Raw genomic sequence first — 16,775 nt, 5'->3', positions numbered from 1 at the left:
AGAAAAGGGAAGCTCTGTGCTCCATTTCCCTCACAAGCCCTTCTACTGCAGTGGCAGACAGGGACAGGGAGTTTTCTGGAGTTTGAAGAGCCACAGGTCTTCACCCTGAGCTCCAAACCCACATTGCCACGTGAAGAGTTTCCAAGTTTATTTCAGACTCTGACACTGTAACTTGAGGGATTTTATTCACCTCTCTGTCCTCCATTTTGTCTTCTATAAGGACCTACTTCACTGAACTTCATTGAGGTATTTAGAAGATAAAGTTGGTAGATGTGAAAGTGTTTTGACTGCTGGACGGTGGATTATCAGAGCCCATATCAGACTCCTGCCCACTTAGCACAGCAGAGTCAGCAAAGGAACCCTGTCTTTTAACCTCCAGTGGCCCCCCTCAATCATCACTCTGAGGTTCCAGGTGTCAGACCAGAGACATGACTTCTTTTTTTTGTGAGTTTTTTTTTTTCTTTGGTACTGGGGATCGAACTCGGGACCTTGCGCTTGCAAGGCAGGCGCAGGAACCCCTGAGCTAAATTCCCAGCCCTGAGACATGACTTCTTGTTAAGCTTTTCTCCATAGAGTCCCCCAACACACATACACCGTGTTCCTTCCTGTTGCCATTCCTTCTAAATGGGCTTGGGCACTGGGATTCTAATCTCTGCACCAAAAAAGCCTCACATCAGAAGTGCAAGAGTAGTGTCTGTTAAAACAGGGTCTTACATGCTGAGGCCTCCTAAGTTCAGGGGCTGATTAAGCTGTCTCCTGTAAGGTCCTGTTACTCTCAGTATTGTTCTAGTTAACAACCTTATGAATTAGACTTTGTTAATTCCCAGGGAAATCAATTCATTGCTCTTCCACACTCCCACACTTCCAGAATCAGGAAAATTGGAACTAAGGTGCTGTGTCTTATTGAAATGTAAACCTAGCATCTCCCTGGTGAGTTGGCCAGTTGGCTATCATGGCAAGAGGGGACAGTTCCAAGTGGTACACTCAATGAATGCCTGTTTTCCCCCATCACTGTCATGGGAGACCACAAGAGCCTGCATGTCTCTTTTGTTACCTTGCTGGCTACAAAGTATCTTCTTTAAGCTGCTTGGGAATATCTGTAGGCTCTTCCTATTGGCTAAGAATATTTTTGGATCAGCAGGGTCCTATTTTAGGAATCAGGGGCTGTAACTAACACCAGCTGTATGGCTCTAGGAAAATCACTGTACTTGTGTGAACTTTAGTTTTCTCATCTCCCAAATGGAGATGGTCATATCTATCTCACCTCCCTCATAATGGTGGTTCAGCAAATGAAAGGAATAAGAGCATAACCATTTAGTAAATAACTTCAATGAAGCAATTATTCTGAAAAGGGAAGAGCCCTGGGCAAGATGAAGAGGTTAGTTTCCTTGGTGAGGGGTATTGTTATGTTTCCATAAAATCTGGAATTTTCTTTTCAGCCCGTAATGAGAAAGTCCAGCTTCCATCTTCCCTCCTCTTAGCCCAATTTCTTCCAGTCATACGTGCCCTGTCTTAATCAATAAAACAGTTACTCAATCAACAAGTGTTTATTGATCACCTATTGTGTGCTCAGCACTGTTACAGATAGTCTGGGGTATACAGAGAGGTGTAACATGGCCCCTGCCCTCCAATGTTTACATTGTGTTTTTGAGGTCAGACATATGCACACATACATAGAATTGTCCACAAAAATTTCGAATGATAAGCATAAAGAAACAATTTTTACTTTGAGGCTTGGAGGAGGGAGGGGTAAGAGAGGGACAGAATGGTCAGAGAAGGCTCAGTGGAAGAGGTGGTGCTGAGTAAGTTCTCCAAGTATGGGGACGACTTGGCTAAGGGGAAAGGGTTTCTAGATGGGAGAATAGTTTGCATATAGGCACGATGGTGGAAACACGAAAGGCATGTTAGAGATCATGAACGTCCCCCTTCTGCTGGCACTGACATTTGGGAAGATGTACTGGATTTTTTCAGAAGCTGATCATATTAGGCTGATGAGGACAAATGTTTATGATCTGCACTCCTATTCCAAGGGAAATGGAGCATTTTTCAGATCTTGGAGGTGGAACTGTCTGCCCAGGAACCATTTTCTACTTTCGTCATCTGTAATCCCAGGCAGCAGCTCAGTTACCATTGCTCAGATCATGGACACAGCACCATGGGCATAGATGTTCACATTGGAGCCCTTGGATAATCTGTGGAATGTCTTCTAATGGATGGGAAATATGAAGGGTGACAAGGGACTCAGGGTGTTGCTTTTTGAGCTGATTTTCCATTAGGCCTGAAGATTCCCCAATGGGCTGCCTCTCTTTGGCACAGTAGAAACACCTGCCAGAGCCACCACATTGTCTACCCAGCTTCTTAGATACAAAAGTTCATACTCTTTCTTGACCAAGGTCAAACAATAATATCTTTCTCAGTCCCCCACAGCTCCTGTGTTGTCATCCCGAGCCAAGGTCAAGTTCTAGAAAAACTGATTTATTGTTCCTAAGGAAACCATTGTCTAAGGCCCTTAGCCTGTGGGTTAGATAGAAGGCAAGGTCGGGCACCACAGAGGAAGGCAGAGGCTTCAGTGAAAGTTGAAACTGCCCCTTCTGAGGCAGTTCCTCAGTGAAGTCAGAGTCTGCTGCTGCCTTGAACTTGCCACATCTTCTTTCCTTGTGCTTTCCTCTAGCTGTGGGCTTGATTCCTGCCCCACTAATGTGAGGAAATCCTGGAAAGTGCCTTGGGAAATGGTTTTGGTCTTTTGTGGTCCCAGGCTTCCTTCCTTTCCTCCCATACTGCACCCAGTTTCTGTTCTCTGGGTACTGCAATATAGATTTCTTTCAGTTCATATACAAACCACTCTAGACAACCCGGAGTCAGCAAGAGTGGGATAGAGACTCTGGGGCCTATTACTGACCAATCAGTCTCTTTGGAGGGAGGTTTGAGAAGGAAGTTAGACCCATGCCCATATAAACCACCACTCCTTTTCCCCCAACAAAGAGCTATGAGCCAACCTCAGCTAGAAGGACAGTCTTCATCCCACAGTCAGTGGGATGTGATTAGTGGGTTTTGGAATGGAGTCCTAGGCAAACCAAAGGACAGGAGGGAGCCTCTGGGATCTGGCCCAAGGTAGGGGGTGGGGTTTGGAATTTAAGGTTGAGAACTCAGGGCATGGAGGTATGGAGGCAAGGTGAGAGAAATAGAAAAGCTGGTTTGGCAAGTGTCCTTAAAAATTCAACCTGGATGCTGTCATACCAGCTCCTGCTTCTGCCTTTGCTTGATCCAATGGCCAAAGTCAGTCTATGCTCAGCAGCACCTTCTGACATAATCCAGTGGCAATGTCCCTCACCCGTGGCCCTGGGGGTGCTGTCCACTGGTTTTCACAGACCCAGCCAACACCCACCCCCAGCTCTGGCCCCTGGTTCTTCACACATACCCTGTCAGGCTGTAGGAGTTGAACTCACTCTTGGCTTTGGATGGTTGACCAGGCTTTGGAGAGCTCCTAGTGGCAAGAGGCTGGGCCTGGTAGCCATCATAGTAGTTGGCACGATTTCTTTGGGATGAGCAGGAAAAGCAGAGGATAATTCCAGCTACCAGGGAGAACAGAGAGGAAATAATGCCCAAGTAAATAGCTTCTCCAATCTCATATTTCATGCTGTCAGGCACCAGTGGTGAGTAAAAGTCCCGCAAGATCCCATGAAGATTCCAGACAACAGGGATGAAGCCCAAGAGGCCTCCGAGAATGAAGAAGACTGCACCCACTACTGCCACTCTGTCTTTGGCTCGGGATTCCTGGCAAAAGACTGTGCATCTCATTCCCACCACAGAAATAATGCAGGCCAGTGAGGAGATTGCACTGGAAGTCACCATCAGGGCCTGGGCAGCCCGGATGTCAGCAGGCAACCCTAGAAGGGTGCTGTAGATGTCACACTGGGTGATGCCTGTGCTGTGTGTAGCACATTCCATCCAGAGACCCTTGGAGAAGCCAACAGCTGTCACAATGCTGGCACCAACATAAGAACTTGTTCGCCAGCTGGGGAGCAGCATGGCAATCACTGTGCCCAACAGTCCCAGAAGGCCTAGGATGTAGCCCACAAGTTGGATGCCAAGAGAGACCATGGCAGGCCTCTCAGTTGATGTGTCTTCAGGGCTTGTTCCCTCTTCTTCTGGCTGTGGCTCTTGCTCCTTGGATCCCAGCCTCTAATCCCTCATTTCATAGTGTTTGCCAGGCTGATTTCTCTCCTCCTTACGTCTCTGTGGGTGGCCACAAGCAGGCTCAAGAAGGCATCCAGAAAACCTAAAAAAAAAAATCCATAAACCAGATTAAATATTGACCAGAAGCTTATGAGAAACCAGAAAATGCTGGATGCCTTTTGACCTTTGTTATCTTTAAAAATAACACATGAGAAAGGAAAAAAAAAAACTTTGAAAGTGGAGCCAGAATGTCATCATCTTCTGCGTAGGCACATGCCTTAGGTTGGCAGTCAGACAAAGGCAGAGGCCAGACAGGTGGCTGCTTTCCGAGAAGGTAGTGATGGCAGTGGCAGTTATGGTTGTGTCAACTCCACTGCTAGTCTCCAAGGTCTGCTGTTTAATGCATTGCCAAGCAACAGTGCCATGAGGCCCCTCAATTGCAGACTGAGGCCAAACTCCAGGGGACTGGATCAGGAGGAACAGGTCCTAGACTATAGTCTTGGACTCCAGCTTGTTAGGGGCCACTTTAATCTTCACGGGCTCAGAGGGTAGTGGTTTAGCTCTGGATCGTCTTGCCCATGTCAAAAATCCACTCCAGGGCAGATTGGGGCAGACAACAAATATTTTGTCCACACTCTGAGAGCTCAGGCATTCCAATCCTGCTCAAATCCCTCTCTGTAAGACCCCTACATGTATACACACCAGGTATTTTCTATGTGATCTCTTAATGCATGCCCCCATCATCAGCCTCTCAGATGATTTGAGAGGACTTAAGAGAAAGGCTGTTCCAAGTCCTAGGGGTGGTCCCTGAAGTTTTCTGAACTCTCTGTTAGGAGCACTAAAGTGGACAGGGGAAAGGGAAGCTGCTTTAGAATACAGGGCTTTGTTAGAAGCAGTTACCTGAGCAATCCTTTGGAATCTCAGAACTGTACAGGATTTCAGTGTTCAGTGAATCCTCACTCTTTTCAAGGTTCAGAATGGTAAAAGTCACGTATACTTCCTCCTGCCCGTCTTCTACAAGATCCTCCAGCTGACTAATTTTTTAACCCACTACAATCTGAATCTGTTTCATTTTTAGTCTTCTTCAAAATTTTTCTTTCCCTCTCATATCTTAAATTGGAGTGCTCCTCAGAAATCCATTCTTTCCTGAATCAACATTGTGTCACTGAGCAAACACATTCACCCCTGTAAATCTATTATGCATCTACTGACACACCCAAATCTGAATTTCTCTTAAAGAAACTTCTGACCTTCAAGACTGTCAAAGGAATCCTCTAGTCAAAATTTCCATATGGAAGCCAGGTGTGGTGGTGCATGCCTGCTCTTGGGAGTTTGAGACAGGGTTGTTGCAAGTTTGAAGCCAGCCTGGGCTACATAGTAAGTTCAAGATCAGCCTGAATTATATACTGAGACTCTGTTCAAAAAACCAATAAATAAATAAATAACTAAATCCACATGGAAATCTCATAGGCACCTTGAATTTGACATGTCTACAAGAGAACACATCACCTCCCCCACTGTATTTTTTCCCAAGCAATTCTTCCCTGGGTTCCCCATGGTCCCTGAATGATATCTCTGTCTCCCCCTTACACCAGACCAAATTCCCAGGAGTGATCCTCGACACCTTTCTTGTGCTTATCTCCTGCATCCTATTGTTTGTTACTATGTTCCACTAGTTACATCTCTTTAATATACCTCAAATCCATGGCTCAAGTTTTTACGTCTCCATTGCTACTTCCAAGCATAGGGCTTCATCATTCTCTCTCACTTGGAAGCAACAGCTTCTTAACTGGTCTTACTTCCAATCTTGCCTCTTTTTTTTTTTTTTTTTTTGTACCAGGGATCGAACCCAGGACCTTGCACTTCAATTTCGCCTCTTCTAATTCATTCTCCACACTGTTGCCAAGGAGATCTTTTCATATATCTGATCAAATCACTACCCTAAGTAAGATATTCTAATAGTTCCCCATTTGTCAAAGGATAAGGTCCAAACTTGTTTGCACTCCATTACCTCCCAAACTTCACCTCATGCCATTCCCTTCCTCATATTCTCTACTTTTACTATACTATAGTATACTATATTACCCCTATGTCTTCAATCATTTTTTTTTTTTTTTTGCAAATCTTAGTACAGGCTGTTCTACATGGAATATCCTGCATTCTTCTTCTGCTTAGCTTTTTTCTCATTCTTTAAGACTCAGCTCAAAAGTCTCTTATTCTAGACTAGGCCAAGTGCCCCTCTTCTATGTTCTTACAGTATCTGATATTTCTTTATTTCCATCATCATCATCATCATCTCCACAATAGCAACACCTATATAGGGTTTCATTTTTGACCATTATAAGCACTTTACATATGTTAATTCATTTATTATCTCATTTTTTGTGGTAGGCACTAATGATCCCTGCTATACAGTAGATGAGGAAACTGAGGTAGAAGTATCACTTTTTGCACTATATTACAGTTTCCTGTGTACACTCTTATTTTCTGCTAGTCTGTGAGCAACTTGAGGGCAGGGTCTATATTTTATTTTTCTGTATCTTATGCACACAGTGCTTTACTCAGAGCAAGTGTTCAAAAATATTTTCTTTTTCCAGCCCCTTTTTCATCATATTTTCAGACAGGGTCTCACTAAGTCATTAAGTCACCCAGGCTGGCCTCCAACTTGGGATCTTCCTACCTCAGCCTCTCAAGTACAAAAATATCTTTTTAATGAATGAATAAGAGTGGTAAAGAGGTTTGAGGGGCTCCACATAACTATAAAAAAGGTTTTCTCAATGAGTCAATGACATTTCAGTGTAAGAATTACCAAAGTGCTACCTAATATTAGAAAGAAGTTTGAGATGAAGTAATCAGAGGTAGAAGGAATTAAATAAAGAGGGAGAGGGAGAAACAGACAGAAAGCAATTTTATGTGTGTATTGGTATACATACATATATGCATATATAGTAACTTATTGAATGGCTTGCCGTCTCAATTAAATTCTAAACAGTTTGAGAGTGAAAAATATATGAAACTTTAGTTGTGTCTCTGGAATATCAGGCCCATGGTTGATAATCAACACTATTCAGTGTTAGATATGATTATGCCAATGTTCATGCAAAGCAATGAAGAGCAACAGCCAATAAATACTTGATGATCTCTGTCACTTATCAGTTGTGATACTAAGTCCTTTCCCAGCGTAGGATTTTTTACTACTTACCTAGGCATTTATCAGGATCATGACTGTGCATGTTGGTAAGACCTTCAGTGCTACATGGAAATCCTTCTACTTCTCCCCGGTATGCATCCTCTTGATGACCACTTAAAGTATTTACTACTCTTTCTTAAGTAAATTCTCTTTTGCATCCAAGATCCTTAAAAAAGCCATTTACTATTGCTGTTTCTAGTTCTTTATTATTCCACTCACTTCTCAGCCCTTTACAATCTGGTATTTTCTATTAGCCCTCCACTGAGAATGTTCTGACTAAGATTATCAATTATTTCCTATTCCAACACTCAACGATCCTGTCCCTGTCATTTTACCTGTCCTTCTCCTTCATACAACTGCTTCTCCCTTGTTTTCTGTAGCACCACTCCCAGTTTTTCCTAGCCCTCAAAATGATTCTTTTAGGTCTCCCACGTTCCTCTTTTTCTGCCCACTATTTAAATCTGACTATTCCCCCAAGGGTTTTATCTAGACTGCTCTGCTTATTCTTCAATCTCCATGGGTGATCTCGTTCACTCTATCTCTGTGCCAATGAGTTCTAAATCCAAACCTCTGCTACAGATCTCCCTTTTGAACTCAAGGTTTATATAGTCAACTGCATTTGGAGTGGCCCCAAATGAATGTGTTAATGGCACCTCAAACTCAGCAGTTGTAAAACTGAAACCATCTGCCCTCTTCTCTCTTTACCCTGAAACTACTCGTACCGTGTTCTCCATCTCATTTCCTTATTTCCATGGATCATTAGACATACAATAACCCAAGCCAGTCACCCTTGATTCCTCCCCTTTTCTTGACATCTAATCATTATGAAATCCTGTCAGGTCTAAATTCTAAATAAATCACAAATCCATCCACGTCTATCTCCATTTCCCAAATCTTAGTTCAGACAATGGAACCATCATCTCTTGTCCATTTAGATATCACATAGGCATCTCAAATTGGTCTCTATAGTTCTACTTCCACCCTATCCCTGTAATCAATTATCCTTCCAGTAATCAAGAATCCTTCTAATGTTGAAATCAAATCATGACTATCACCTTTGCTATGTTTCAAAAACTTCAGGAGCCTTTAATTTCTTTCAGGATGAAGTTCAATCTCCCTATCTGAGGAAACCAGAAAAGCTGTCCATTGTCTGACTCTGCTTTTCTTCCCAGTTTCATCTTGCACTGTTAACATCCACCTTTATGCATTTTACTTCTATAACACACACACACACACACACACACACACACACACACACACACACAGAGTCCAGCCATACCCGGGCACTTGTATTTATCGGAATTTGCCCCTTTTTTGTCTCCAAGTTCTTATGAATGCTGTTCTACCATCTACCATTTGTTTGGCTAGTTGCTAGTCATCCTTTAGGACTCATCCTCTCCTTGAGACTGTCCTTGGGGCTGGAAGTGGTGGTGCACACCTGTAATCCCAGCACTATAGCGCTATGGGAGGCAGAGGCAGGAGAATTGCAAATTTGAGCTCAGCCTGGGCAACTTAATTACTTAATGAGATGCTGTCTAAAAAAATAAAAATAAAAATAAATGATCTGGGGATGTAACTCAGTTGGGAATATGTTTGATCCCCAGAAGAAAGAGAGAGACAGAGACAGAGAAAGGTGTCCTTAGCCCCACCCCCACACCACAAGATGGGTTAAATGCTTTTCTGTTGTATCTTCTATCTATATCTGTACTTCCAGTAAAAGGTGCTGAGCTACCTTAAGGTTTTTATGGGAAAGCCCTCTTCCCTCCTAGAGCAACAGCTTTTGCTTTAGCCTTCCTGGGATGGCAACAGACCAGCCAAGCTTGAATGGGAATCAACAGTATCCCCAAGAGGAGAGCTTCTCCTCAGAGCCAGTTAGTTAGGAGAGTATTTGGGGGAACAAGGAGGGCAGAATCAATAAAATGTCATTATTGGGCCAGGGATTTAGCTCAGTGGTTCTGGTACCTGCCTCACAAGCGCAAGGTCCCGAGTTCGATCCCTGGTACCAAAACCCCCCCCCCAAAACAATAAAATGTCATTACTGAGGCTTGGTAACTCTAGAGTCTAGTTTGGCATAGCGGGGGAGGAGGAAGAACATGTTGTTAGAACTTATTCAAATGGAAAAAATTGCTCCCTGAAGACTAACTTCAGCCAGGGTCAGGAAAACAAGGTAGACAAAATAGCAAGTATGAAGTTGTGTGGTGAGCTGGGCTAGATTCTGTTTTTGTTTAATGAGCAGTAGAGGCAAGGGTAGACAGGGTTTAGATAATGGGTCCTGGACTGAATGTCAAAAGTTCTAATTTCTTGTTTTGGTTCTGCCTGGGACCTATTGTACAACTCCTCTCACTTTTCTAGGCCTTCATTTGCTCATCTCTAAGTTTTTAATTCTCAAATAAGGTAATGAGGACAGGAAGCCATCTTATCAAATATAGAAGTCTGAAGAGCAGCTAATAGAAGCAGGTAGCTTTAATAGAAAACTCCCTTTGAGAGATCCTCCTAGAAGCCAAGCACTGCCTGCTCTGGAGGAACAGAACTCTAGGCCTTGGCAGCTGAATTTGTCTCCTGGGCATGATGCCAACATACTCCATGGCCAAAGGGCTGGACAAGAAAGTTCCACTAAGAGCCTTACCTAATCTTCCTTAGAGGAGGGACTGAAACTGCAGGAGAGGATTAGAAGGGTCAACAGTGACAGCAGCTCCTGACTTAACCCTTTCTTACTGGGCACTTGCCCTGATATTTTCCCCACTTTTTTTTTTTTAACTCCAAAAGTCTTATACATGATGCTGCTCCTTTTACAGAACTCTCAAGAGACTGAGTAGGATGGGACAGTTGGGGTTCTCAAGCTCAAGGAAGGACCTGCTGTGATCTTCTGGAGCTGATGGAAGCCACCACAGCCCTTTTCTGTCAGCTTCATTTCGCTACCACTTTGATCTCATAGCTTCTCAGAGGAATCTAAGACACTTTCTTCTCCCTCTGTACCTCACTCCCAATGGCTCCAGCAAGTGTTTGTGCCATTCCTTTGAGAACCTATTTTCTGGAAAGTTTGTGCTCAGAACAGTTCACCTTTCCTTCTGCACCAGCTGATTGATAACAGTTCAGCGAATTGCAAATGTACTGAGAGATTTTCTAATTGCTTTTTAGAAAGGTTCATTTTTGTCTTGTCATTTAAGTAAAGCATGCTCATTTTTTTCTGTGGTATTGGCTCAGTTTAGAATGCTGGAAAACACAGAAAGGCAGAACTTAGAAAATAAAAAGCACCTACTATCTGTAGCTAGAAATGCTGTGAACGTTTTGGCTCTAACTCCATTTTCGAGGAGGACCCTTGAGAATAATGCCTCAGTCCACACAAGAAATTTTTGACAGACTTGCAGACCAGTCTACCAGTCCTGGAGAGTTATTTAAGGGCTTGAAAGGAGGACTTTATGATTTCACTTAGGAATCCCCTTTCTGCTGCTTTCCTGAGCCTTCACGCTGAAGAGGGCTTTAAAGCATCCAGTCCTCCTCAGTTCCCACAGTTAGATGAGTAAAGTGTTGGTCTTTTCTTCCTATATTTACCCCAGCCTTTTTGTCCCAAAAGTTCCACCCAGAAATTATCTAATTTGAAGAGTGTTTCTTCTGGTCCTGTACTTTCAATGAGTAGAACCTTTGTGACAGCTTTATGGAAACAAATACCAACAACACAAGTGCCATAGGAATTTTCTCTCCCATACCCTTCATTCAGAAACCCAAGGTTGGGGCCGGGGATTTAGCTCAGTGGTTTCACCACCTGCCTGGCAAGCACAAGGTCCCAAGTTCAATCCCTGGTACCAAACAACAACAACAACAACAACAACAACAACAAAAACAACCCCAAGGTGGCTCAACCTGATTCTATGTTCTAATCGACAAGCAACTAGGGAAAAGAAAGCACCCACCTAGGTGAATCTGAAAGGCAGCAACTAAATCAGTATTGAGGTACTTACGGGGCTGTTCTTTCGAAGAGCCTTGGAGGAGGAGATGCCCCTAGAGAGGGAGGAAAGGGTTCTGAGAAAGGAGAGTGAGGTTCAAGGGGTCATAAGCTAAGGTGATAAAGGATTTCTAATGGTTAACCACAGCTTTGCAAAATCCATCTGCAAATCCAAGCCTCATTACAGATGAGAATTAAACCCCTGGAGGCTGGGAACATTGAGGTACTTAAAAAAAATTTGGTGGGTTTTGTGTTTTTCCTGTCAAAAACTCCAGCTGGGCCTTTGTGTGCTGACCTCTGAGCACCTAGGAGAAACTGGGGGGGGGGGGCAGTTATTTGGCTCAAGTTGAAATTCAGAACATTCCAGCTTTGGGAGGAAGGTGAGAGAAGGGGGCTCTGTTAGGAGTCCCTGGCTAGCAACCCTAAGGCCCAACTGAACAAAATCCTCCTAAACAGCCTTCGTGAGCTAGTGCCTACAGCTCCACAGATTCTTCACCCGTGTTGGCTCTTCAGCAAGCCTACAGGTCTACTCCACCCTTCAGGCTGACCCCAATGTGTAAGGGCAAATATGGGTACCATACATTTAGACTGTGGATTCATAAAGCAGTTCCTACAAGGTGGGACTAAGGTGGCAGTACCACACATAGCAGTAGCATATTCTATGTCATTTACGCTTCTCAAAATTTCTGTGTAGTTCAGTGATTGAATTTCCTCTCCAAATTGAAAGAAAAGCTTTCCTGTTTTCTTAGGGCTGGGGATTTAGCTCAGTGGTTCTGCCGCCTACTCCACAAGGGCAAGGACCTGAGTTCGATCCTCAGTACAAAAAAAAAATTGTTTTTTGAATAGAAAGATACTAGATGCTATCAAAAAGAATTTGGAAAATAAAGTATAAAGAAGAAAATAGAGCTCCTTGTAATGCCACAAGCCAGAGATAATCACTGCGAACATTTTGATGTACTATAGAAGACATTAATAGAAACATTTGTTACAAAGTTGTTACAAAATCACACTATACCTACAATTCTATAACTTCTATCATTTCTTTCTTTCTTTTTTGGTACCAGGGATCAAACTCAGGACCTTGCACTTACAAGGCAGGCACAGCGCCACTGAGCTAAATCTCTGGCCCAACTTCTATCATTTCTAAAAAATGTGTCATGGACCTGTTCCCATGTTAATAAAAAACAGAGCTACATCATTCTCTTATGGCTACATTACATTTTATAATATAAAATATGATTTTTTCACCATTAACAGACATTTTTGTTATCTTCATATTTTCACTATTAAAACCTTGTACCTTAGTGCATAATACTGACAAATTCCTAGGCACAGAATTACTAGATCAAAGCATATGCATGCTTTAAAAGCTAATATGGCATATTACAAAAGTAGAGCAGCTATTACTAATGCCAGGTGAGAAAATTTAGGCTCAATGAGATGAAAGAATGAATTACCCAACATCTCAAGTTGAATTGTAAAATGTACACATGCAATCTAGATATCTAGTTTAGTGAATTTTCCAGTGTTCCACATTGACTCCTTCCCAAGGAATCCTATGTAAAAATGATAAGGCTAGTGGCCACTATTCATTGAACACTTTGTCAGTGCCAGGCACTGTGCTGTGGGTTTTCATATACATTGTTGATATAGGAGAACTATAACTCCCAACCTGTTAGATGTCAAATGTGCTGAGTTTGTGGTCTCACAACATCAAAGAATGAAGTCATGAACCAAAGGAAGAAATTAGGAGAGTTTTATTGGACATAAGAAGAGAAAAAAAAAAAAAAAAAGAATAGTTCCTGGATTTCCAGGAGGGGTCCCAAATGGGGTCACCTCTCAGGCCCTTTGTCAGGGGGTAATTTTTACAGCAAAGTCACAATGTGGGTACAATGTAAGTCAATCTACAATCAGTCTATAGGATTACAAGTATAGTTGCTTAGCTAATATTGATCAAATAGGGAAATGAGTCATGTAGTAAGGGTACACATGAAAAGAACAAAGGGATTTTGGGAAAGGGATGGATCCAGATGCTCTGGTCACCCACCTAGGCGACTGATGCCTATCTAGATGTACTGGACTAGGTGGTGCTAATTCCAATATAATCTCAAGTTATTGTTTATCTCTTAGAGAGGCATGTAGGCCTGAACATAGCATCTTTATCTTGAGGCCTGGCCTTCTTCAGATCCACCTCCAGCCACATTTCTGATGTCTTTATTTTTGTACTGACTTCCTTGAGAGCCCAGTCCCTCTCTGACTGTATATTAATTTCTATCTAATTTAGCTGACTATAATATTGTCTCCTTTAGCTCCTACAGAGGAGAGGCAGGCCTGCGCATCAAACCTGGCTAGCTCTGGAGTTTGACTTTGAATCAATATGCTTGATTCCCCTTTTCAAGTGATGTAAAAACAAACAGATTTGTTGCCAGGGGTGAATTCAGTGAAGCAAATCAGAAATCCTCCTCCTTTCCACAGTGGCCTTGCGGGAACTAATGGGGCACTGAATCCCAGCATGACTCCTAAGCAGGGGTCTCTCCAGGATGCTCCCTGTTTGGCAGACTGGGCCAGGCTAAAAAAAGCAGCAGGCATAAGCTCAGCCCCGAGGGTCTTTGAGTATGAAAACAAGACTAAAGTCTTGGGACATACCAGACTAATCCTGTAACTGGCTTTGTGACCTTGGCAAGTCTTTCCATCTTTTTTCCCCAGGCTTCACCTGGCTGACTTTCCAAGGCTGAGCTAATGAATTGGAAAGTATTTTGACAAGTAGAAAATGCTGGATGAATAAAAGACATTAGAATTTGTAGTAGAGGGGCACCTTATCATCTCACAGTAATTCTATGTAGTTGAGGATAGGAAAAGGCAGAATCTTAGGGGGCAGGTGCCAGGGCAGATGAAGGCACTGTGTTGGCAGGATGTGGTTACCATATTGGCAGGCACCCAAGGACTAAATTCTGACAAATGTTTCAAACAGGTCAGCACTGTCAGATCCCGGTGGAATCATGCCAAAGTGTATGCCTCCTCAGTGTTGAGCTTGGGAGACTCCTTAACAATGTCTGGTAAGACCAACTCCCCTGCTGAGATACAGTAACCCTAGATAGGTGGAGGATGGGGATGGATCCAAAAGAAGAGTGGAAAGAAGTGCAGCCTGAAAAAAGAAGTATCTAGCAAGGAGAGGAGTAGTGAGAGAACAAAGGGAAGAAAAGAAGGGCCTGGGAAGTGCTGAGTTAGGGAAGAGAGCTTTAAAAGAGGTGGGAGAAGAATCTTTAAGGAAGAAAATCTAAGAGGTCCATATAAAGCATGTCTGGAAGGAGCAGGAGGAGATGCTGCTATGAAAATAGGAGTCCAGAAGAAAAAAATAAATGTGACAAGGGGAAAAGTTATACAGATGAGAAGACTCTGGAAGGAGTTAGGGTCTACGTCAGGGAGAAGCTGAGAGATTTCAGCCTGACAGTTCCATCAAATAAGTAGTTCTTGCCATGGTCATCAATGACCCTATTGCACCAAATCCAATGGCCACTTTTCAGTCCTTAATTTCTCTCACCTCTGTGCAGCATTTAATACCCTCAATGAACTGCCCTGCTTGAAACGTGTTCTCTTGGCTTCTGTGATACAGCACCCCCCTGGGTTTCTTTCTAGCTCTCTACCTTTTTATTAGCTCCTCCTCCGTCTCTGTCAGATCCTAAAATGTGAGTAGAGAAGTAGAGAGAAGAAGTAGAAGAAAGGGCTGGGGATTTAGCTCAGTGGTTTCGCCACCTGCTGTGCAAGTGCAAGGACCTGAGTTTGATCCATGGTACCAAAAAAAAAAAAAAAAAGAGAGAAGAAGAGTAGTTACCAGAGCCTGGGAAGGTTGTGTGGAGGAGAATGGAGAGAGGATGTTTAAGGGCTATAGGGGTGCAGTTGGATAGAAGGAATAACCTCTAATGTTCTAATAACACAGTAGGGTAGTTATGGTAGACTACAATTAATTAAATATTTCAAAATAAGTAGTAGAGAGGATTTTGAGTGGTTTCAACACAAAGAAAGGACGTATATCTGAGGTGATTGATATGCTAATTTTCCTGGTCTAATCATTTTTCATTATATGCATGTATTAAAATATCACCACTTCCCACAAATATATGCACATATTAGGTGCAGAACTTTGTGTGTGTGTTGTGTGTGTGTGTGTGTGTGTGTGTATGTGTGTTACTAAGGATTGAGCCCAGGGAGCACTGAGCTACATACCCAACCCCTTTTTATTTTGAGACAGAATCTTACTAAGTTACCCAGAATGGCCTCTAATTTATAATCCTCCTGTCTCAATCTCTGAGTAGCTGGGATAACAGGTGTGCACCACTAAGCCTGGCAAATTTTTTTTGTGTGTGTGGTTTCCAGAGCAATTTATTCATTAAAATCTATTCAATATACCATCAACAGTTTTCCTGTGTGTATTGTGCTGATAAACAGACACTGAGAAGATTTAACAAATTTGTCATTTAATAAGTCTGAATTCTTTTTCACCGCATGGTATTGTACACGGTCATCTGTTGAAACAGATTTTTTTTTTTTAACAGATCTTACTTTAAAAAATTCATAGATATTGTGAATTCTGTATAAACTGGTGGACAGCAAGTTACTTCCTTTGTTTTGACTTATAAGCCTCAACTTCACTGCAGGATAAAGAAAGCATAATCGGTCACTCATCTAGAACAGTATTGTTTCTATAATTTGAAGCTTTCTGAATGGACAGGTTCAGGCCTGGTCCAGCTGGCTTGGACCCTCTCACTTCCAGCAGCCGTTGGATAATGCTGTCCATGTTGAGTTTATCTATATCCGCCATCGCCTCCCCACCGCCAACCCTCCCGCAGCGGCACCGCCGCCGGCTCGCGCCTGGGACTCACACCCCTTTTTCTTTTTCTTTTTTTTGTTACCGGGGATCGAACTCGGGTTCTTGAGCTTGCAAGGCAGGCGGCGGAACCACTGAGCTAAATCCCCGGCCCTCACACCCCTTTTTCCCATGCCACGAGCACAGAGGTGGGTGGTGGCGGCGGTGGGAGCAGCCGTGGCAGGTCCCCTCAACCGCCCCACTCCTTGCTCTTCCTCCTTCTCTCCCCTACTGGAACCACGAGAAGAACAAAATGGCCGCCGACTCCTCAGCCAGCCTTGGGCGGCGCGCCAGCCTGGCAAATTTTTAAAAAATACTTGGGCCGGAAAAAAAAACAAACCTGGGCCGGGGATTTAGCTCAGTGGTTCCGCCGCCTTCCTCGCAAGCGAAAGGACCAGAGTTCGATCCTCGGCACCAAAAAAAATTTAAAAAATAAAAAATACTTTAAAAATATTGGGCCGGGGATTTAGCTCAGTGGTTCCGCCGCCTTCCTCGCAAGCGAAAGGACCCGAGTTCGATCCCCGGTACCAAAAAACCCCCCATATATAGGTGTTTCTCAGGAGTCAAACCTCAGTCCTCTTCTCTTCTGATTCTGCATTCCT

The 16,775-nt window shown here is 43.2% G+C and overlaps 2 protein-coding genes across 6 annotated transcripts in view; one reads left to right on the top strand and one right to left on the bottom strand.

The window, feature by feature from the left end:
* Morc4 (MORC family CW-type zinc finger 4) overlaps positions 1 to 16,775 on the top strand; it is a 102,690-nt gene that overhangs the window by 78,052 nt on the left and 7,863 nt on the right. For 2 of the 4 annotated variants that reach the window (XM_087196717.1, XM_021241574.2), the window contains one exon: positions 14,281 to 14,365. The exons of the other annotated variants lie outside the window; for them this stretch is intronic. In XM_087196717.1, the coding sequence (XP_087052843.1) occupies positions 14,281 to 14,365 (85 nt within the window). The remainder of the gene's footprint in view (positions 1 to 14,280; positions 14,366 to 16,775) is intronic. 4 annotated transcript variants of the gene reach the window in all.
* Positions 1,529 to 11,413, bottom strand: Cldn2 (claudin 2). 2 transcript variants are annotated; one of them, XM_004861467.4, is made up of 2 exons: positions 11,326 to 11,413; positions 1,529 to 4,279 (listed from the first exon to the last, which is right to left on the bottom strand). In XM_004861467.4, the coding sequence occupies exon 2, from the start codon at positions 4,099 to 4,101 to the stop codon at positions 3,409 to 3,411; it is 693 nt and encodes a 230-aa protein (XP_004861524.1). In that variant the 5' UTR covers positions 4,102 to 4,279; positions 11,326 to 11,413; the 3' UTR covers positions 1,529 to 3,408. The 2 variants fall into 2 exon arrangements, with proteins under 2 accessions (XP_004861524.1, XP_004861523.1); XM_004861466.4 differs by lacking the exon at positions 11,326 to 11,413 and adding an exon at positions 7,379 to 8,030.

The sequence above is a fragment of the Heterocephalus glaber genome, unplaced genomic scaffold (genome assembly GCF_053883595.1).
Source record: "Heterocephalus glaber isolate CG9 unplaced genomic scaffold, H.glaber_assembly_v1.0 deba00001613, whole genome shotgun sequence".
Classification (NCBI taxonomy): domain Eukaryota; kingdom Metazoa; phylum Chordata; class Mammalia; order Rodentia; family Bathyergidae; genus Heterocephalus; species Heterocephalus glaber.
Note: the sequence above shows the minus strand (reverse complement) of the source record. Positions and strands in the feature narration are given on the sequence as shown.